Genomic DNA, 24,191 nt, shown 5'->3' on the forward strand with positions numbered 1-24,191 from the left:
ATTCAAAAACCCCAGGAAATTCTGGATAAAATGCAAAAAGCATCCTTTTAAAGGTGAATAGTCCAAGAAAATAATTAACAACTCCAGGGACCAAAAGCTAAGAAGTAGCTTGAATCAAGAAAAGTCAGTTTCTCTAGAAAATTTCCGATCTCTGCTAGACTTTGGTTTTTAATGTTGTGTCAGAGATAAGGTGCAAAGTCATGAACCTTTGAAAGGAGGAGACTGTTGAGATACTTGAGCAAAGCTATATAGTTATTGGTTTTAACCCTCAGAGAGGAGGTTGATCCAGATCCAGTAAAAAAATTCAATGGCAAAAGGGGATGACAAGGGAGCCTGTGCCTCTTGACTTGGGCACTCACATATGGAACCACGTTATGACACAGCTGGCATATGATGCAGAACTAGGGGGCATGAATAGATTGGTCAATAAATGGTACTGTGGCAATTGTTTATCCAAATGGAAATAAAATTGTTCCCTCTCTCACAGCAGCCACAAAAATCAATTCAGGCTAAATGAAGAGCTAAGTGTTTCAAGCAAAATAAAGCCTGGCCAGGCCAAGTGTTCCTGAGTGGTAAAGTAGAGAATACTCTCATATACTGCTGATAGCTTAGGATAAATTGGTAAAACTACTTTGGAATGAAAGTTTATCAATACCAATGAGAAATGAGGATATGTTTATTCTAAGACCCAGCAGCTCTATTCCCAGATACATACCCTAAAAAGAATTATTTCACATGTGCACAAATCAATGTACAAAAATGTTCAGAGCAGTACTTTTGGATTTACAATATTTAGAAACATCCAACACCTGGATGCATTACTTTTCTATTGATGTGTAACAAATTACCACAAACGTAGCAGCTTAACACTCATTTGTTACTTAACAGTTTTTGAAGGTCAGAATGCGGGCATGGTGTAATATAACTATGCTCTCAGCTCAGAGTCTCAAAAGGTGGAAATCAAGATGCTGGCTGGGCTTTGGTCTCATCTGGAGCTTGCGGTCTTCTTCTAACTTCATTTGGGTTATTATCAGAGGGTTGTTCCTTAGGGTTGCAGGACTGAGAGTCCTGCTTTCTTGATGGCTGTTGCCCAGGGTCTTGGCCACACAGCACTTCACAACATGGAGGCTTACTTTTTTTTTCCTATTTATTAATTTATTTATTAATTTATTATACTTTAAGTTCTAGGGTACATGTGCACAACGTGCAGGTTTGTTACATATGTATACATGTGCCATGTTGGTGTGCTGCACCCGTTAACTCGTCATTTACATTAGGTATATCTCCTAATGCAAGCCAACAGAAGACCCTTTCTTGCTTTAAATCTAAGAAAAGGCCAGTACCTCTGATTAGGACAGGCCCACACATGACAATCTCTATTTATGACTGACTCAACATTAAATGCTTAGCAACCTATTCACAGGAATGACAGCCCATCATATTCACAAATCCTACCAGTATCGAAGGGTAGGGGATGATGCAGGGTATGGACACTCGTGCGGAGATATCATGGGGGACAGCTTAGAATCTGCCTACTGCACAGGAAAATGAAAAAATAAATTGTTTTCTGTCTGTATAAAGAATGTATTATATATGCAATATAATATATAGTTGCTTTTTATACAGTAATGACAATAAATAAAATACAGCTCCATGTACTCATTTAGGTAACTCTCATAAACATAATATTGAGCAATAAAAGCAATTAGCAGGAGAAATAGTACAGAATGAGACCATATAAGGCAAGTTTAAATTACACAAAAGATATATGATTTTCAGTTGATGTCCATATATGCATTAAAAGTATAAAGAAATTTATTAACAAAACACACATCAAATTCAGAAAAGTGGTTCTCCATGGGAGAGTGAGAGGACAGAGATCAGGAAGAGGCACCCAGGGACTTCAGGTCTATTGCAATTTAGTGTTTGTTAAGTATGGCCACAGAGGAGTATGTTTTATTATTATTCATATCTTTTTGCACATCAAATATTTCATGATAAAATTAAAAATACATGAAAGACAGAACAAAAATTAAAGATTTCAGCAATATTAATTGAACTAATAGTTTTAAATATTAAAATAAACCTTGAATCTATTAAAAATGTCACACACTCTCACTACATCTGACAAATAATTTAAAAAATTAAGGAGCAAATTGTTTCTTCAAATTTTTTGGTAATTCCTTTAATACAACTAACTGCATGACTAGTCATTTTGGTGGCAAGAGGAAAGGAAAGTTAATTTTTAATTATGTGTTTTATAGCATTTGTTGCTTCTATCGTGCAGTAACTGTTTTGGACATATTTTATAAGTGAAAATTCAATAGAGCAAGTAATTAACATTTAGAGAATGAAAATTAAGAAAACCTATATCAAATAAATCATACTAAAATTTAAGTACTTTGTGTTATAGAGGATAATATATTACTTAGAAATAAAAACTATCCCCATTTATACAACTGCTAAACATATGAGGTCTGTTTATTATTTTAGTGGGAAATCAGAAGGAATAAAGATACAGAGCTGGTTAAAGATGGACAGTGAATGTTTACTGCATTTATTTCAGTAATTTAGAGGCAGTTGCTTTCTATAATAAATGGAGGGAAAAACTGAGTAAAATCTTACTGAAGCTGCTTATAAGCTTTTGTTAGGCGATTATGGAAAAACATGCAATTTGTTTTTGTTACAGAAAGACTGTGGTTGTTCTTGCTTATGCCAATCTGTCTTAGGACCTGTACAGGCTGTTCCAGAATGAATAGTTCATCTAAATTGTACTCATACAATAGATTCATCCCAACAAAACAGGAGCTGTTGCATATTGCCTTACATCAGGATTTCATCTTGTTATTTCTATTTAGCAGTGTAGCTGTTTGGTCCAAACTAGAACAGAAAGTTATTGGCTTGAGATGACAAAGTTGTTTTATTAAATTCTATCAATATAGCATTCTTTGTTTTTCCATCGAGTAGAATTCGAGCATCCCTTCTCCATCTCTTGGGCTTATATACTGATGCAGTCCTAGCTGTCTTCCTTTCTGACTCTACTTACTGATGCTTACAGATCCCACTGCACAGTGTTAAGTGCTCTTGGAGGTGTAAGGTATGCACATGCTCTCAACCTCAAGGTACCTGTAGACTAGCGAAGGCAGTAAGACCCGTGTGTAATGTCAATGGTATGTGATAGAAACTGACCAGTACCGTAAAAACAGGGAGAGCCAGAATCCACAACCAATCTACTCTGTGTCCAGCCCTATGCTAGCTGCTTTGCAGGTACCTACCTATTTGGGCATCTTGGGAAGGATCTGGGGTCCAGATGTTTCTGGCGAAAGGAATTAAACACCAGCTTTCTTTCTACCACGTCTATTTACAAACCTTGTTTGCATGGGGAATATAGGAGCAGCTTTGGAGACAGAGCTGAGAGAAATCTTGTCCAGGTTTTGGGTCTGACCCAAGTAGTTGTCTTCACAACATCTACTCCTTCCCATGTGATTAACCAAAGCCAGTAATTTTAATTCTAGGAATGACCCTGTTACTCAATCCTGCCAATGAGAGATGACAGCAAGTTTGCTGGAAGGAAAGGGATGATAGAAAAGCTTTTCCTGGTCCTAAGGAGGAGGCCTGGGAACAGAGGACCCACATATTCCTCTAGATGTCATCAGGAAGCCTGGACATGTCACATCCATTTTGCTAACACAGGAAGACAACCCATGGAGAAGGTCACTGTATGAGTTTGCTAGGGCTGTGGTAAAAAAGCGCCACAAACCTGGTGGCTTAAAACAACACAAATGTATTGTCTCACAGGTATGGAGGCCAGAAGTCTAAAATTAAGGTGTTAGCAGGGCTGTGCTCTGACAGCTCTAGGGAAAAAAATCTTCCCTTGTATCTTACGGCTTCTGGTGTTTGCCAGCATTCTTTGACATTCCTTGGCTTGTAGATGCCATTCCAGTCCCATGGCCATATCCCCGTGTCATACAGCTTAGATCTGTGTCCCCACCCAAATCTCATGTTCAGTTGTAATCCCCAATATTGGAGGTGGGGCCTGGTGGGAGTGATTAGATTATGGGGGTGGTTTCTCAGGAATGGTTGAGCACCATCTTCTCAGTGCCGTTTTCATGACACTGAGTGAGTCATCATAAAATCAGTTTGCTTAAAAGTGTGTAGCACCTCCTCTCTCTTTCTTTTCTTCCTGCTCCAGCCATATAAGACTTGCCCACTTCCCCTTCGCCTTCTGCTGTGATTGTAAGTTTCTTGTGGCTTCCCCAGGAGCCAAGCAGATGCTGCCATGCTTCCTATACAACCTGCAGAACCGTGAGCAATTAAAACTCTCTTCTTTGTAATTACCCAGTCTCAGGTATTTCTTTATAGCAATGTGAGAACAGGCTAATATACTGTGTGTCCATATCATCTTCCTTTTATGCATATTTGTGTCTGTCCTTTCCCTTTTCATAAAAGCATCAGGCATACTGGATTAGGGTCCACCCTGATTACTTCATTTTAACTTGACTACCTCTATTTCAAATAAAGTTATATTTTGAGGTTCTGGGAGTTGGGATTTCAACATACATTTTTGGGGGAACACTGACAATTCAAACAACAATTAAGAGAATTTCAGTGAAAGATCCAGTCCTGACTTCCTGAAAGCTACCTGATCTCTTGAATTTTATGGAATAAATTTCCTTATTCTTAAAGTCAGCTGGAATCAAGTTTTCTGTTACTTGCAGCCAAAGTGTTTGCAACAGAATTATGCAGACGCTTCTGATTGGATAGGGTAAGGGGAATGATGGGGGGTAATGAGGATCCTGGAGGAATGAACAATACTGGGAAAAGGAATCCGGCATGCTGAGCCTCACCCAGTATGTAAGGATGACAGATGTTTGTGTTGGTTCAGCATTGTTGCTCATTCTCCATTCAAACACCTCTTCACAAGCTGTCACTTGGAACATCCTTTCACCTGTCTCATGTGTGGGATCTTCTTAGACAAATGCTGTTTCTGCTGTGGCACAGAGACTATCAGGTGCTGGTTTGGGATCCTGACATGATCATTCCTAACACTCACAGGCTATGCCCCAAAATGTTAATACCTCTATACCTTTCTTGATTTCCTGAAGTCCTCTGGGAAGTTTGTGATGAACTATTCCAGAGGCCTTTCCTTCCAGGTACAGATTGACAAAATATTTATATTCTTGGCACTCAATAAGTATTTCCTAACTGAACGCTTTCTAGTGTTTTTGCTTGGCTAGAAGTGACCTAATGGATAATAGTTGGTAGGAGCAGTAGACAACTTCAAATCCAGCTGTCCAGCTGTGTAACTTTGTGTGGGTTATGCAAGCTCTCCAAGCTTCAAAGTCTTACTATCTGTAAGTAGGGCTCTTAGTTATCATGCCTGTTTGATAGACATCATTACCATTTTAAAAATGAATGAAGCTCAGACAAATTAAGTGTCACCTAAGACTACACACCTGGTAAATAGTGCTGAAGCAGATTCAGGGTGAGTGCCCTCCCCAAGCCTCCCATGTGCTTCCACACTTTATTTTCCCACACCATTCTGCAGCCCTATAAACACTGCTGGGAGGCAGCCTCCAAGATGGCCTGGACCCAAGTCAAGATAACATAGACAATTGCTGATTTTTAAAGTCAGTATTTCACTTTGCGATACATCATGTGATTTTTCTTGCAGAAAATTTGTTCTGGTCATGTCTTGTGCCTCGGCTAATACTATAATTAACCAACCTACCTTAAGCACTCAACCACTGGATAATGTCTAGAGAAGGGAGGGGAAAGAAACCCAGGGATGTGCGTCTGACGACAAATCTAGCCTTGAGTAAAATATGTTTTTAATCATCTCTCCTGAATGATTTTCTATCTGGCAAGTAAGACCAATTGGTGATGCTTTATTTGATTAGGGATGATAATGATCCCTTTTGTAATTGTAATATTTTTTAACATTTCCTTGTAAAATTTTATTACTCTTCATGGATTTCACCTTTAGTAACATTTATGTGAAAGGAAAAATATACTCCTTCTAGTCACTTCACACGTTCAGGCTGTCACCATTGTCAGCTGCTGAATAACTGATTAGGGGGCCTGGGAGAGACCGAGCTGCTTTCATTAAGATGGCCAAAATAATCAGGCAAAATGGTGCAATTGAGTAATTGGAGATCTGAAAATGTAATACTACTTGATTACTATTATAGCTGGAAAATAGAGCAAGTATAGAGGGGCTAAGTCAGGAATGGATCTAAAAAGCAGCCTTGCCATTTATACAGATAATATTATCAATTTCAAATATATTACATAGGCTGTAATCTAGTCTTTTAAGAAATACTTTCTAAGCCCAGTTGTGTCATCTTTGTATATTATTTAATACACAAAATGCAGAAGAAAAAAACACATTTCTGCTTACATCTTGGTTGTGAAGAATAAAAATGTAAAGAATGATTTACCCAGTATCACATAGCTAAAAAGCAATGGGGCATTGATGCACAATCGGACTTGTAGGGACAGAAGTACAGACTCTTAAATGCATTTTTTAAAAATAGAGGCCCACAGCCCTTATTCACAACTCCAAAATTTAAAAATTTCTGAAAATACTTGAAGGTCCTTTTGAATTTTTTTTTTTCTTATAGTACATTTAGTAGTAAAATCTACTGCAACCTCTGACTCCCTGGTTCAAATGATTCTCCTGCCTCAGCCTCCTGAGTAGCTGGGATTACAGGCACATGCCACCATACCCAGCTAATTTTTGTGTTTTTAGTAGAGACAGGGTTCCACCATGTTGGCCAGGATGGTCTCGATCTCCTGACCTCATGATCCGCCCACCTCAGCCTCTCAAAGTGCTGGGATTACAGGCATGAGCCCTGCACCTGGCCAAAGACACCTTTTTTACTATCCCTCTACATCCCTCCTCTCAAAACCTTTATGCTTTCACTTGGACCAACCCTGACACAGGCTACTCCCAAAAACTCATCTGGACTGTCCTCCCCTGGGGGTTTAGAGACAGCCATCACTATTTCAGTCACTTCAATTAGACCTCTCCCAACTACCTCTACAACCCAGGATTTTGCTGCAATATGTGGACAATTTACTCCTTTGCAGCCCCTTTCTTGACCATTGTATTCAACACACCACCAAGATTTTAAATGTTTTGGCTGAATGTGGGTACCGGGTGTCCAAAAGGAAGGCCCAATTAACCTCACCGAAAGTTTCATACCTAGGACTGATCATAACTCCAAATACCCGAGAAATGCTGTTGGCACGAAAGCAAGGTGTTCAACAAATCCCATTTCCTAAAACAAAAAGGGACTTACTTTCCTTCCTTGGATTAGTGGGATATTTCCGATTATGGGTAGCAAATTTTGCCATTATTGCTAAACTCCTTTATGAACACACAAAAGGAAATCTTGACCAACCACTCACTCCCACCCCAGACCTTTATCATGCTTTTTTCTCATCTAAAACGTGCCTTATTGCAGGCCCATGCTTTAGACATTCCAAACCTCCTAAGACCTTTTCATCTATATTTACACAGTTCTCATAATCAGGCCCTTGGACTATTAGCCCAACTTATGGGAGACTCCTTCTCAACAGTGGCATATTTTTCAAAACAACTAGACCCCATTTATAAAATCTGGTCCCTTTTCTTAAAAATTTTGGCCACAGCCTCTCTAATTATCTCTGAGACACAAAAACTCATGTTCTACAAACCCCTTTAGGTATTTTCTTCTCACAGTCTACAAGATATGGTCAGCCATAGGCGCTCACCCCCATCTCATCCTCTCATATGCAAGCCTTACATTTAACCCTCCTTCAACCCGCTATCTCTCTTCATAGATGCTCCCCACCTAACCCCGCCACTCTTTTACCTTCAATACCGATTTTAGATCCTGACCAACACTCATGCTCTGATCTAATTGAAAGTTCTCCTACCATGTTTCACCATCTTACTTCCACTCACATAAAGGGAGCCCCAGATTGGTTTATAGATGGCAATGCATCAAAAAACCCTCCTCTCCAAGCAGGATATGCCATCTTTGAGGGATATCATTATGATACCCACTCTCTCCCATCTAGAAGAGTGATAGAGGCTGCCCCCTTGCCTTTGGGCACATCCGCCCAACAAGCAGAATTAGTTGCCCTAATAAGAGCACTAACCCTACCAAAAAACACACAAGTTAATAATACACCAATTCTAAATATGCTTATAACATCATCCATTCCAATGCCTAAATTTGGAGGGAGCGGGGCTATCTCACAGTTATAGGAACCCCTATCATTAATGGAAAACTCATTCATCATCTATTAAAGGCACTTCTATTTCCAGAAAAGGTTGCAGTTATTCATGGCAAAGAACATCAGACAAAAGCCACATTTCTTTAGGGAACCATGAGGCTGACTATTGGGCAAAACATGTCTCAACCAATCACCCAATTCCCCAATACTTATTTCCCCTCATACAACATATCCCCTTCTTTTATCCAGAACACCAAACACAACAACTAATCATGGCAGGGGCACAATTCAAACCCCCCAAACTGGTTCATACAAAACAAATTAGTCCTACCTGACCCTGATAAAAACAACTCTTTTATGGGACATTCACAACCTCTTCCATGCTAGCCATTCCCCTCTACAACACTTCTTAAGTTCCCATATACACATAACCCCAGATATAAAGGAACAGTTAAAAGCCATTTCCCATCAATGCTCTATTTGCCAGAAAGCTTCACCCCATTCCAACACTAGACACTCTTCTTTCCCAATCCATCAAGCCAGGGGATACCTTCCAGGACAGGACTGGCAAATTGATTTTACCCATATACCCCCAGTAAAAAGGGTTTGATTTCTTTTAGTTCTGGTTGATACCTTTTTGGAATGGCTTGAGGCTTTTCCCACAACCAACAAACGAGCCTCTAATGTCACCTCTAAATTAATAACAGAAATCATCCCCAGGTTTGGGGTGCCTCTTTCTTTTCAATCTGATAATGGCCCTGAATTCATTTCTCAGATTACTCAAACACTTGCACAAGCCCTACAAATTACCTGAAAGCTACACATCCCCTATCGACCTCAATCTTCAGAAAAGGTTGAAAAAATGAATGGCATTCTAAAAAACACCCTCACCAGGTACTCACTCCAGACACATAAAGACTCGGTTACACTTTTGCCTTTAGCCCTTCTAAAAATTCAGGTGCTCTCACATAAACCTTTAATGCTCAGCCCCTTTGAACTCACATATGGGAGACCACTTGCCCTTTTTGGTCCACCTCAGGGTCAAGCCCCACCTCTGCCAACCCCTCTCATTTCCCCTCTTGTACATACCATCTGCCATTTCATTTGGGAATATGCTGACAAACACCTGCCACAACTGGTCGCCAACTCCTCTAATCCCTTCCTACAGCCAGGAGACTGGGTTCTGATAAAAGATCCCAGTCCTAGCCCCAATTCCCTCCTCACACCTAAATGGAAAGGACCTTACCAGATCATCCTTACTACACCCACGGCAGCAAAACTCCAGGGACTCCCCAGCTGGTTTCATTATACCTCTCTCAAGAAAACAGACTTCCCTTCACCACATACGCAAACAACCAAATCTAAAACCCCTTCAGCCTTCTCTTCTGTCTCCACAGGACCCACTTCCCTTCGCCTCACCTAAATCCTGGAGGAAAAGGAAGAGAAATCCACATAAGCTGCTTATGTCTCTTTCTCTCCCAAACTCTCACTGCTTCCTAACCAACCTTGCTACAGACCTTCAGTGGTACCCTTACGAAGCTCCCATTATACATGCTAATCAGTTTCTGACGGTTCTATGGTACCTATGGCTTCAAGGAACTTTCCAGGACTTTACTACTACCCAAGTAACTGTTTTCTCTTTTTGATTGTTTCTTTCAATATAAATTCCCTAATCATATCAACCTCACCAATAAAATCACTCCTCACTGCTCTCAAACTAGAATGCTCTATAAACCTTACACAATCTCTCTTGCTGCAAGCTAACTCTTCCTTTGCTCCAGAGTGCTGGATATGCTTATCGCTGTCTTCCTCAGCTTACACAGCCCTTCCTACACCCCTTTATGACCTTTTAACAGGAAATATAACCCTAATTTATAAACTCCCAAAAGGAGCTTCCTTTTTTGAAAGAGCCAACACCCTGTTCACAGATTATTTCACTTCTAGGGCCAATCAGGCCAACAAAATATTTCAAACCTATTACAACTCTCTACAATGCCTTAAGCCCCAAGACCCTCCCATTGAAGGGCCCATAACTAAACACACCCCCCTTTTACAACAAGCCTCACTTTGCTTTTCAGCCTCGGAGGGAAATTTCCCTGTAGGGTCCTTAACATCTAACCAATGCAATCACACTATCATTGTTAAACACCCCTCTGACCATCAAAGTAGTCACGTTGACTACCAAGTATCACCTGAAACAAATGGAGCATTTCTGCAACCAGCTAGTTTACAGCCTCTCCCTCAACCAATGCCTCCTGCCTAACTTGTGCTGCCCCTAGTGCCCAACTTTTTCCATGGCTCAATATCAATGGTGCAACATCCGATTGCATTAAATGTGTAAAAAATAACTCTTCTTATATCTCTACTATAGTGGGTGTCTCCCTGGCCTCCTCCTTGTCCACCTGGAGTAAAAAACCGCAGGAAAGAAAAAACACCCCATCTTTAATTTGCTTATTTTCTTTCCCTATCTCCGCCTGCATTATGACAAAGGCTTGTTCTTTTTGTGCGGTACCAACACATATCTTTTTCTCCCCACCAACTAGACCAGAACCTGTACCCTAGTTTATCTTTCTCCCTCCATTGGACTAGTTCCTCCTAATCAATCTTCACCTGTTCCATTCATCCAATATGTTAGAAAAAGGAGGAGCATCCAAGTCATTCCTTTAATGGCCGCCTTATGTATAACCTCCGGGCTTGGATTGGGAACAGGCAGACTGGCCAACTCCTTAACATACTTTAAAGTTCTTTCAACAGAACTACAGGATTTATTAAAAGATATAGCCCAAAGCCTTATAAGAGTCGAAGACCAATTAGACTCCTTGCCTGGAGCAGTCCTCCAAAATAGACTGGGATTAGATTTTATAATGGCTGAAAAAGGGGGTCTCTGCCTCTCATTGAGTGAGGAATGTTGCTTCTATCTCAACCAATCAGGCCTAGTAAGAGATGCTGCTGAAAAACTTGAAGAAAGGGCTAAAACGTGAAAGGAATACCAAAACAACCAAATACATTCTTGGTTTAGAAACAAAATCCTAACATGGACCATCCCATTCTTGGGCCCTCTCCTAATAATATGCCTAGGACTAATGTGCTTACCTGGCTTAATTCACCTTTTTCAAAGATTTTTTAACTGACAGGATCATGGACATCTCACAATTACCTAAAAACATCTACAGATGGCATTACTCCCACAATCAACCCAAGACCAAAGAACCCTCTGACCCTCCACTCAGCAGGAAGTAGCCAGAAAGAACATACCACCCCTCTTCCTTTCTATAACTGTAGGGACTGGATTGACAGAGCAGGAGATCGTCGTCTGGGAGAAACACCACCATTTTAAGTTCCCTTTGATTAAAAAACACCCAAATCAAGCGCCCAAACATCAGCCTAATGCCTAATGTCAGCATCACCAGAAACATTCCAACCCTAAGATAAACCCCCTCTGACCAGAAACACGCCAACCCCGAGACAGCCTCCCCTCCAACCAGACATCCCAATCCCAACCCCACAATAAACTTTCCCTCACATAGAAACATTCCGAACCTGCGATAAGCTCCCCACTTCCTACACCCTTAAATACCCTTAGTCTGTAAGAGAGAATGCTCTTGAGCAAAATTGGCCAGAAGCCCCTCTAAAGTTTATTCTCCAAAATAAATCTGTCTTTGACTGTTGAGCTGCTTTTTGTGTTTCTTACCTCTTTAACTCTTACAATAACCATCCCCCTGTTCCCATGGAAAAGATGGCTAGCTGATCTTTTTATTTACCCAGTGAAGGGGCAGACCCAGAGAAGGTGGGCCTAATGGTGTGGCTATCATTTTGGCTTGCCTCCCTCCAGCCTCCTCTCCAGGAGTCCTGCTCCTGGCCAAAATCCTATGTGTGATCCATTCAGACCTGATCACAGGCAATGGCAAGGCCTTGCCTGGGAGACCTCCCAGGGGACCACTGCCATCCCCACCCTAGACATGGTGCATGACCAGGGCACTGCCATTTCTGGAGGGACTTGCAATTTATGACTCAGCTCTGCCCTGCCAGGCCAGCTGGGATCATGGCCATAGCTGCAGTCCCAGACCAGGTGCCTCTGTGCAGAGGCCTCCTGATCAGGGCCCAGCTGAGGCACTTTCCTCCATGCTGGCTCCGTTCCTTTCTTCTCCTATCCCTTCCTTCCTTATGCTTCCCCTCCCTAGGTGCAGGAATGGCTGGAACCTTTTGTTCAGGACTGCTTAGCAAGGAAAAGAGCCCTCCCTCCCCCATGCCTGCTGATCCACCTGACCCTTAACCAACACCTCCGGACGCTGGAGAGCGGTGCCTACCTTTGCCTCCTGCCTGTACTGTTGCAGTGAGGGAACAAAGTCTTGATTGTAAATTTCAGCTTGGCTTGCTGTCCTGAGGATCACCTCGACACTTGTCAGCTCAACACCTGTCTAAGGCCAATCTTTGTCCTCTTGCTGTGGATACTGCCTTCTCCCACCTCTGCAGGAACCTTTGCCATCATCCTCCTTATCTCACCCATCTGCAACCTCACTAGCTACTTGCCCTCTCTCATCAGCACTTAAACATCATATGTAAGTGCACCTGAAAGCAATAACTCAAGCATACCCTGAGAATGACCCTTCTTGCCAGACACACCTGAATGTGTGTTCTGAGCTAGGGAATCTAGGAGTGGCCAACCCAGAGATTGACTCCTTGTTGATGAGGAACATCTGAGCCCCCATCTCCTCCCGTGGAACACTGGCTATACACAGGGAATTGAGGCCCCAAGTCTGGGGTGAATTAAGATTTCCATGTGGAGGTTGCTGGAGGAGTGTGCTAAGTAAAAATGCTATGTAAATTGCATGCATTTTGCAAGCAGGTCTTGTTCTCCTGACCAGCCAGCCAGCATTGGACTCCCTCCCCTGTATGTAAGCCCTCAATGAAACCCCATGTCTCATCTGCTGGCTCTGGGTCTCTTCTTCAGCCTCTTGAACCTGGTGCCTTCCCTACTAGAGTTGATAGGAGTTTGGCATGACAGATACGATCACACTTTCAACCGACTTCAGAGTTCCTTGGCCTTTTGTCCTCCTCTTACCATTGATGGTTCTTGCTAAGTTCTGGAAGAAGGATTTGCTCACCTCAGACATTTAGTACATGCTGTTCCTGTGATGGGAATCCGTTCCCTTGCACTTCCTTTGGTTACATCCAGCCATTGGAGCCACCTGTTCCCATAAGCCTTTCTGGACTTTTCCATGCCTGGGAATCGGCCTTGCCTCTGTGTCCCCAGAGCACCTGGTGTCTGCCTTCATCAAGGCCTGTGGTGCCCTGTGCTTACCTACTGGTTCCTCCCCTCAACTGAGAATTTCTTGAGGACTTATGTCCCCATGATGACCTAAATGACCAGATGCTTTAAAGGCACTCGACAAATCCTTGGCGGCACATGAATGAAGAATCTGCATTATAAAAGGATGAATTCCAACACTGGTAGCTCAAATAATAAATTTAGCATAGGATTTTTTTAAAAATCCCTAAAATAAAGCTAAGCTATCCATTAAAAGTACAGACCCTTTTGCTGTCAAAGCTTAACTTTTAAAAATATATGTTGTTTTTACCCCAATATTATTCTTCCCATATGATATGGTTTGGCTGTGTCCCCACCCAAATGTCATCTTGAATTGTAGCTCCCATAATTCCCATGTGTTGTGGAAGGGACCAGGTGTGAGATAATTGAATCATGGGGGCAGTTTCTCCCCTGCTGCTCTCGTGGTAGTGAATAAGTCTCACGAGATCTGATGGTTTTATAAGAGGTTCCCCCTTTAGCTTGGCTCTCATTCTCTCTTGCCTGCCACCATGTAAGATGTGCCTTTCACCTTCCACCATGACTGTGAGGCCTCTCCAGCCACGTGGAACTGTGAGTCCATTAAACCTCTTTTTCTTTATAAATTACCCAGTTTCATCGAGTATGTCTTTATCATCAGTGTAAGAATGGACTAATACACCATATAATAGGCCTTACTATTTCAACTTAGGGTAAAAATATATACATTATTTGTCTGGTCATTGTATTTTTTTATGTTTCTAAGTACACATAGAGTTAAATTTCAAGGTCCTTCTGGTTAAGAGCTGTACCTCCTACATGACTTTTGTTTATGGATCCATTGATTTCTACCTTCCTTTTTAGCTTAAGTGAATTCTAATGAGAAAGCTGAGAGACATTTAAAATCTGAAGAGCCTATGAATTTTATTTTATTGAAAATCAAAAGCTTCCTTCTAGATTCTGACTAACATAACAATATATGAATTATAAAACGTTAAAAATATGTTAACTCTCTTGAACACAAAAATGCAAGCTTTATTTTAAAATTCTGCTGTATTTTAATTTATAAGTGCTAAGAACCCTAGCATTCAGGTTTCAGCATCTAACTCTATTAGATTATTTCCAGAATTTTAGAATTGATATATAATCTGACAATGCTGAAAATGGTCTCAAACACCTGCACCCTGCAGAAGAGACAATTTTAAATATTAAAATCTAATTATCCCAAGTTATCAAAAATAGGATAATACTTCTGAATGACTAAAGTGAAATTACTTTGATGTTAATCATTATTACTAAAATAAGAACAATGAATTTAACTTACTGCATTTTTAAAACTCTTACCCTCGGAAACGTAGTAAATCTGTCCAGTTCTTCGACAAAGCAGAACATCTGCAAACTAATTGCTGACATAACAATCAAGAGGCTGGCAGTAAATACAACCAAACTCCCAAGCTTTTTTCCAGGACCAAATATCTTGTACACAAAGTCTTCTAATGCAGGTGAAATCTTAATCAGCCGAACTACTCGGAGAACCTATCAAGGGAGAGAGAAACATTTATTTACACATATGATCATTTATTTACACTGAATCTTAAATATATTCATACTAAAATATTATTTTATAGTGCTTTATGAAAATCATACCTCTCTATTTGAATATCTAGTGACTAAAATTAACAATAGAATAACCATTGGTCTAGCTCAATAAATCCCAAATGAATGGATGAACTAAGTGTTTTAACATATTATATGATTATACAAAATGATATTCACTAGTACGTATTGTTGAAATAAAATTAATATTTTTCTAACGTTCAAATATGCAAGGAAACCTTTAATTCAATACAGGTTGAACATTCCTAATTTAAAACATAAAATGCTCAAAAATTTAAAGTTTTTGTGTGCTGATATGAGGCCATAAGTGAAAAATTCTACACCTGACACCTTTGCTTTATGATGGTTCAATATATACACACTTTGTTACATGCATAAAAAAACTATTAAGAATATTGCATACAACTACCTTCAGGGAATGTATTTGAGGTGTTTATAAAACATAAACAATTTTTGTGTTTAGACTTGGGTCCCATTCCCAGGATATCTCATTATGCACATACATACAAATATTCCAAAATCTGACAAACATCGAAAGCCAAAACACTTCTGTTCCCAAGCATTTGGGATACAGATACTCAACCTGTATTAGTTATAGTCATTGTCTCATAAAATATTTTCCTAGGTATTATTAGAAAATCACAAGGAAATGGAAAAAGAAGCAAACTTTTGCCAAGAATCTTTACTTCTTATTGAGATTATCACCCCAATATCCATTTTCTCTTTCCTCCTTTAAAAAACAGAACTTTCCGAATTCTAACCTAGCAAGTGGCTGCCTGGGGCTATGGCCTACACATTCCAGTCTCCCTTGCAGCTAGCTGTCTCCAGTGGACTGGGTTCAGACCTACGGAATGTGAGAGGAAATGATTTGTACAAGTTTTGGTGCATTAAGTTAAACTTTCTCTGAATCCTTTTTAAAATACCTTTCTCTTGCCTGGAAATGGAAACAAATAGTGTAGCCCCTTTGGACCAGAAATAGAAGGCTTGCATAGAATACGACAGGTCCTGTCCAACCCGACAGGCTGGGTGACCATGGGGGGCACAGCCACCTGCTTTCCCTGCATACTCACCAACTGCTGCAGAGAAATAAACTTCTGTCTTATGTAAGTTTTGTATTTTTGGATCTTTGTTATATGTACTCAACTATTCTCTCTCTATATATACACGCATGTATGTGTGTGTGTGTATATATTTACATATATTTTAGTCATGCATCGCATAATAACTTTTGAGTCAAGTATGGGCCACGTATAGGATGGTGGTCCTATAAGACTTACCTTTTCTATACTTAGCTCTGTTTAGATATACAAATACTTACCTTTGTGTGACAATTGCCTACAGTATTCAATGTAGTCACACACTGTACAGGTTTGTAGCCTAGGAGCAATAGGCCATACCATATAGCCTAGGTATATAGTGGGCTATACATCTAGGTTTGTGTAAGTAAACTCTGTGATCACACGACAACAAAATTGCCTAACAATGCATTTCTCAAAATGTATCTCTGCTGTTAAGTGATGCATGACTGTGTATACACACACACACACACACACACACACATCTAAATATATACAGATATATTTAGATGTTTTGCATACTCACATTTGCAAAAAAAAAAGTAATTAATTGACAAATTTATTCACTCATTTGTTTAACAAACCTTTATTGATTACTATGTGCCAAACTTTGTGTTGGACAAATAGGATTCAATGGCTACTATTACAAAGCGAGTATAACACAAAGACACAGCTTTTAAGTACATATTTATATGATTAGTATGTATAAATTAGTACGTAATTAAAAGCTGAAGTATATAGTGTGAAAAATACAACTTTTCATTAAGTCTAAGATGTCATCAATTTTGTATGTAGCTCTAAGAAATAAAAAAATGCTGCCAATTAAAGTATAACACACCACTGATTATAACAGCTCCCAAATTCAGAGATATTAACATAGGAAAATTGCATTCTTGGCATAAATGAAATATAGTTTATACAATGATCATCCAAGATTTTTTGATGTCAATAAGAGATTGAGTTGTCTGTTAAAGATGAATAGTGTATTTAGAATACAGTAAGAAACAGAAAATTAATTCTGTTTCTTAACAGAATTAAAATAAAATCTAATTTTAAAAATTAGATTTTAATTTTTACATGTCTAAAATAACATTTGTTTGTTTTTGGCTTTCCAGTGCCTCTAGCTTCTTCAACTCTGCCTGGTTTTCCTTTAGCAAATCATTCCTACCCCATCCTTAGTACAAAGGTGCAAGAAGGACTCCCCACCCGTCATGATCCAGATCTGGCCAGAGTATTCACAGTCATCTGAGTCATCCTCAGGGCTTTTGCTGGATGCCTTTAATAAGAAATGTTCTATTTCTTTTTTTTTTTTATCCCCAATGGGCACTGCTGTAAGAGTCACACAAACTCTTAACAGAGCTCCTGGGAGCCATCTTTGCCTTCACATAGAGAAAACCAGCTTAAGAATGACACCGACACACCAACAGAAGAAAGGTAGGTGAAGACATACACTGAGCCCCTGACACCATATTGGCCTCTGAATTTTGCCATACCTGAAACCACGTTTACTGCATTTACTTTGATTTAACAGGAAGTATGAGTGGTCAGTCTTATTCCTATTGTCTGCAGAATGCAAATGATATGGTTTACAGCATGTAAGTAAACCAATTGAAAAAAAATGACTAAAGCATGTTTCCTTCATGCTAATTTGCAATTTTTAAACATACGTAAGAAATTATGTTGTTCAAATTAAGCATCATACCACATGGTGCAGCTACCAATTTTTCCTGCTGTAATTCTTTTCTTTTCTTTTCTTTTCTTTTCTTTTTTTTTTTTTTTTTTGTGACGGAGTCTCACTCTGTCGCCCAGGCTGGAGTGTAGTGGAGCGATCTCGGCTCACTGCAAGCTCCACCTCCCGGGTTCACACCATTCTCCTGCCTCAGCCTCCCGAGTAGCTGGGACTACAGGTGCCCACCACCACACCCAGCTAATTTTTTTGTAATTTTAGTAGAGACGGGGTTTCACCGTGTTAGCCAGGATGGTCTCGATCTCCTGACCTTGTGTCACCATGTTAGCCAGGATGGTCTCGATCTCCTGACCTCGTGATCCGCCTGCCTCGGCCTCCCAAAGTGCTGGGATTACAGGCGTGAGCCACTGCGCCCGGCCATCCTGCTGTAATTCTTAACATACATTCCCAAATCAGGACATATTACTCTCAGATAATCTTTACAAAGAACAAGCAAACAGCTTTATCATAAGAGCTATTAAAGTATTAACATTCGTATTAATTTCCAGAATAATAATCTGGAAAGATTTCACATTTTTATCAGATTTGTCTATTTTCAGACATAAATAATTCAGTACCTAACTGTAAACAGCTTGAAAAAAATGGAACTATTTAATACCACTTCCAGATTGGTGATTTGATCAGCATTTTCAAAGGGTTAAACCTGCATTCCTAGAAAGGAAAAATCCCTGTCAGTGAGTCTAATTGTGCCTTTTCATTTATTCAGGGATCAGTAGGTTTTTCACTCTATCTACCCTATAAAGCTTTTTGATTTTGTGTTCCTACAGATACAACATGAAGTAAACCATACTCTCAAAGATAAGCACTTCAGAACATTCTGTCTCCAAAACACATTTTCCTGGTCACATTTCTGAGTCCTTCTCTTAAAGGTCACTCTGTTGATTTGTAGTGAGATGCTGTAGAAATTGCATAGTTAAGAATATGAACTCTGAAATTCAAGTTCTTGGGAAGAATTTTTTTTTTTTTTTTTTTTTTTTTTTTTTTTTGTGAGACGGAGTCTCCCTCTGTGGCCCAGGCTGGAGTGCAGTGGCGCAATCTCAGCTCACTGCAAGCTCCGCCTGCCGGGTTCACGCCATTCTCCTGCCTCAGCCTCCCGAGGAGCTGGGACTACAGGCGCCCGCTACCACGCCCGGCTAATTTTTTGTATTTTTAGTAGAGACGGGGTTTCACCATGTTAGCCGGGATAGTCTTGATCTCCTGACCTCGTGATCCACCCGCCTCGGCCTCCCAACGTGCTGGGATTACAGGCGTGAGCCACTGCGCCCAGCTGGGAAGAAGTCTTAGCTCCATCACCTGCTAGGTATGCGGTCTTGGGCAAGTCAACAGATTTCTTGAGACCTCAATTTACACATACAGTCCTTATCTCAGGGCTTGTTATGAGAAACAAATTAGACAATGCACTCAGCAAGGTGCCCGCCACACAGAAAATTCACAAGACGCACCAGTCAATATCATCAGGATGATACCGATATGTAAGAACCGCAGCATTTTGCAAGACTTGATGATTTCCCACAGGCCATGCTGCCCTGCATTGGTTGCAGCCCAGCCACGCTGGCCTTTGTGCTATTCCTTGAACACATCAATCATGCACCCACCTCAGGACATGCTCAGTGTGATTCTCTCCACCTGGAATGCTTCCCCTCAGACCTCCTTACGGTTTGCTCCTTCACTTCATTCAGTCTCTGCTCAAACCTCACCTCTTCAGAGAGGGCTTCTATGAACAACTAATCTAAAATAGCCCCTACTACACAATCTCTATACTTTTCACCCTGCACACTTCTTCCTTAAGACATTTCCAGTACTTGTACTTCACATTCCTTTGTGTACTTCTTTGTGAACTGTTTGCCTTTAGAATTTCAGCTTCATAAAATGGGAACCCTCTCTGCTTTGTCCACTGCTCCATCTTCAGTATCTGGAACAGTGGCTGACACATAGTAGAAGCTCAGAAATATCACTTGAATAAATACATGAATAACATCAGTAGTTAGTCTAACAGATAACTAATATTTTAAAGGAAGCCACTTTGCACTAAACATTACTTCATTGAAATGTGAGAAATATGAAATTGTCTAAGGAAAGACTTGTTGCCAACACAGTAAAGAAAGGTTGATGGAAATGAGAAGTGTGAGGACCAATAGGGAAGACCAGTGTGGGCCTTTATACAAAGAGCCGCTCTGTCTGGTACAGTGGATTCTCCACATGCAAATTTGCAAAAACCCTTGTGACACCTAAGTTTCTTAAGAGATTTACTTTCTAGCCACAAATTAACTGAGATCATTTTTATTCATTATTAATACATTAGAAAAAGAGAAGCATGGCCATGTATAGAGAGATACAAATGAAAATCACCTAATCATTAACATAAATTAAACAGAACCAATTACAGAATAATCCAAAATCAAAGACAGAACTGAAACTGCAAACTTCACTGTGATTTGACTATCTATCTACTATCTATCTACCTATCTACTATCTATCTATCATCTATCTATCTATCTATCTATCATCTACCTATCTATCTATCTATCATATATCTATCTATAAAATGGTTACAGCCTTGCAGGCTAATATTAGATATTTTGTAAAAAACAGACTAGTAGGAAAATCAGACATGATGACAAGAGTAGGAAACTAGAGATGATTAATAATTTGTAATAAATTGGTTTATTTCTCTCTAGTCATTTTTTCCATTTTATAGGTATTTTACATATGTATATAATAAATATATACATACATATATGTAGTTATGTATATAATTTATGCTGTTTATCATTTAAATAAAACAGTCATATTTCTAAGTTATAAAAAACTCATCACAATTATAATTTTATGGTTAAATTTGCGTTATGACTTATTAAGCTATTCCTCAAATGTTTGTCTTTTAAAGTTTTCTTTTTTCTCTCATTAATTCTATAATAAATATTTTGCACACAAATGTTATTTTCTAACTTTTTACTGAAAAATGGCATGTCAGAGACTATAGCAATTTTAAGGCCCTGAATATATTTTATACTGTACCTTTGCTGAAATAGGCAACGCCAATTTTCTTAATTTGGCTACTTTAATAGCTTTGTAAAAAAGGTATGCTGTTGTTTTGATATAAAGGATATTCTCTATAATTATGTGCAATGATGCCCTAAGGTAGGTACTCAATGGCCATGATAACTTTGTGAATCTAGAGAGCAGTGCACAAGAGCTTAAAATCACAGGAATGTTTGGAAAGCACATTTTGTATCAAGAGTTTTAAACATGTCTATCTCTTGCCCCAGCCATGTCACTTATGATAGCCAAGCTTCAGGATATAACTCAACAAATGAGGAGAGATTTACATCCACGGATGCTGAGGGAAGTGAGCGCTTGAACTATGAAAACCCTCTGTGGTTTCAATATGCTTAGCTGTGATTACAAGGGCTCAGCTTTTTGCCTGGGTTTGTAGGGGGTTTTGCTTTTTACTTTTTGTGAATTATATTTGCATGTCCTTTCCCCCAGGTACTAAAAGTGTCTAGTTACCTGTGATCTGGCAGTTAAAGTGAATATTGTTCTGAAAATAATAATTTGGTATTACTAATAAATAAAATCAATAAAGTTGCAATGCATGTTCTTTTTCCTAAGGGGTTAGAGTCCTGTTTCTCAAAATTACTTCTTTAAAATTCTACTGTCATTTTATTTCCCAAATATTTAACAATATCTATTTAGAAAACAATCAATGCACATTCTGGTGTTTCCATGATAAATTATATAAATGCGAAGGACATGAACAGACACTTCTCAAAAGAAGACATTTATGCAGCCAAAAAACACATGAAAAAATGCTCACCATCACTGGCCATTAGAGAAATGCAAATCAAAACCACAATGAGATACCATCTCACACCAGTTAGAATGGCAATCATTAAAAAGTCAGGAAACAACAGGTGCTGGAGAGGATGTGGAAAAATAGGAACACTTTTACACTGTTGGTGGGACTGTAAACTAGTTCAACTCTTGTGGAAGTTGGTGTGGCGATTCCTCAGGGATCTAGAACTAGAAATACCATTTGACCCAGCCATCCCATTACTGGGTATATACCCAAAGGACTATAAATCATGCTGCTATAAAGACACATGCACATGTATGTTTATTGCGGCACTCTTCACAATAGGAAAGACTTGGAACCAACCCAAATGTCCAACAATGACAGACTGGATTAAGAAAATGTGACGCATATACACCATGGAATACTATGCAGCCATAAAAAATGATGAGTTCATGTCCTTTGTAGGGACATGGATTAAATTGGAAATCATCATTCTCAGTAAACTATCGCAAGAACAAAAAACCAAACACCGCATATTCTCACTCATAGGTGGGAATTGAACAATGAGAACACATGGACACAGGAAGGTGAACATCACACTCTGGGGCCTGTTGTGGGGTGGGGGGAGGGGGGAGGGATGGCTTTAGGAGATATACCTAATGCTAAATGACGAGTTAATGGGTGCAGCACACCAGCATGGCACATGTATACATATGTAACTAACCTGCACATTGTGCACATGTACCTAAAACTTAAAGTATAATAATAATAAAATAAAAAATAAAATAAAATAAAATATGTAACTAACCTGCACATTGTGCACATGTACCTAAAACTTAAAGTATAATAATAATAAAATAAAAAATAAAATAAAATAAAATAAAAAATAAAAGACCAAGTTTGAATCAGGAAAATGACTATATTTGAGGTGTTTTTGACTAGAATACCATGTAGACATATTTTATCATTTTGACTAAGTATTTACCAGGACAGTGAGCGTGTTGCTATATTCAATAATAACAAAGAATGTAACTAATAATTACTGTTTATTGCATAATTAGAAAGCAATGTGATTCAATATATCACATTTAAAAAAAGATATCCAATTATTACAAGTTGAATAAGAATTATAAGTGCCATCATGAAGTAAGTAACAGGCATTTATAAATAATACTGTATGACTAATCACAATCTGTAAAGGTAAGTTTTATAAACCTTTAATATTTTCATTATAAACCATTGTTGAGCAAACACTTAGCCTTATCGACAAGGAAGAGAAACACTTGGGATTAAATTAATGTTTCCTAGTCTTTAAAGTTTGTGCCAACATCTTATGTAGTTTAAAATTTGATACGCATGTATGGATATATGTTATCCATATATAAAAATATGTGTATCTATATACTGCTAATTTAGGAAAAGTAAGTAAAACATCTACATTGTTCCTGTGAATTTTCAGGAGTTTTAAAAAGCGATTGTTACAATTTGTGAATGCACTTTTCTAATTTGTAAGATGTCATTGTGCCTTTCTCAAGTTCATACTTACCATAATAGTTATTATATATAAATATTATATATAATTCTATGTGGTTGTTAAAATAATGTGACAGGTATTTACTCTGGAAATAAAGAAATTTCTAAAGACAAAGAGGCATTATTTGTATTACCTGAAAGTACGTGAATTGTGAATGATAAAGATCTGGATATACATGAAGAGTAGTTCCAATTACAAGTAGTAGTTCGAATTTGTGGAGAGATGAGCTAATATATCCAGTAAATCCCAAACACCATATCTTCAGAAGTGCTTCCAAATCAAAAAGTACTGTAAAAGCCACCTAGAGAAACAAAGAAACATTGAAATAGAAATTTAGAACTATAATTTATTCTAAATTATTTCACATATTTGTCAGTGTATGAATTTTTGCCACTATCACATACACTAAGGTGCCCCATAAGGTCAAGAATGACATTTTACTTTAAGAATGCATTTGAAACATACCAACTAGAACACAGTAGACCAAAACAATCTTAAACAATTATAAAAACATGTTACGATTTTGAATGTTTGTGAGTGGCATTATTTCTTTATTATCTATATTTGATATTATTTTAAAACCATTATTATTTAAAGACTTTCTATGTACACAAAAGGCTGAATTTTTTTGTATGTTGTATTTTTTAAGATAAAATTTATTTAATGTACACGGCATATTATAAAATAACAACTTACATATTATTAACCTAATTAAACTAAAATTTAAAAGTTAAAATATCATTTATTCCTTTATGCTTTAGGCCACATGGCAAAAGAGAAATTGTGATTTCATACCAAGCAATTGATCTACGTGTGCCTATGCAAATAAATCAATATGTTACTTCAATATTAATAAAATTAATGATCAATATTAGTATATTAACACATTTATTTGATCTTTTAATCTCTCA

At 38.7% G+C, this 24,191-nt stretch overlaps 1 protein-coding gene across 9 annotated transcripts in view; it reads right to left on the reverse strand.

Annotated features, from left to right (window-relative positions):
* Positions 1-24,191, reverse strand: part of NALCN (sodium leak channel, non-selective) — a 363,838-nt gene that overhangs the window by 162,677 nt on the left and 176,970 nt on the right. For all 9 annotated transcript variants that reach the window (XM_024348325.3, XM_001149573.6, XM_009427188.5 and 6 more), the window contains 2 exons: positions 23,414-23,581; positions 14,855-15,046 (listed from right to left, as the gene is read on the reverse strand). In XM_024348325.3, the coding sequence (XP_024204093.1) occupies positions 14,855-15,046; positions 23,414-23,581 (360 nt within the window). The remainder of the gene's footprint in view (positions 1-14,854; positions 15,047-23,413; positions 23,582-24,191) is intronic.

The sequence above is a fragment of the Pan troglodytes genome, chromosome 14, assembly GCF_028858775.2.
Source record: "Pan troglodytes isolate AG18354 chromosome 14, NHGRI_mPanTro3-v2.0_pri, whole genome shotgun sequence".
Lineage (NCBI taxonomy): Eukaryota > Metazoa > Chordata > Mammalia > Primates > Hominidae > Pan > Pan troglodytes.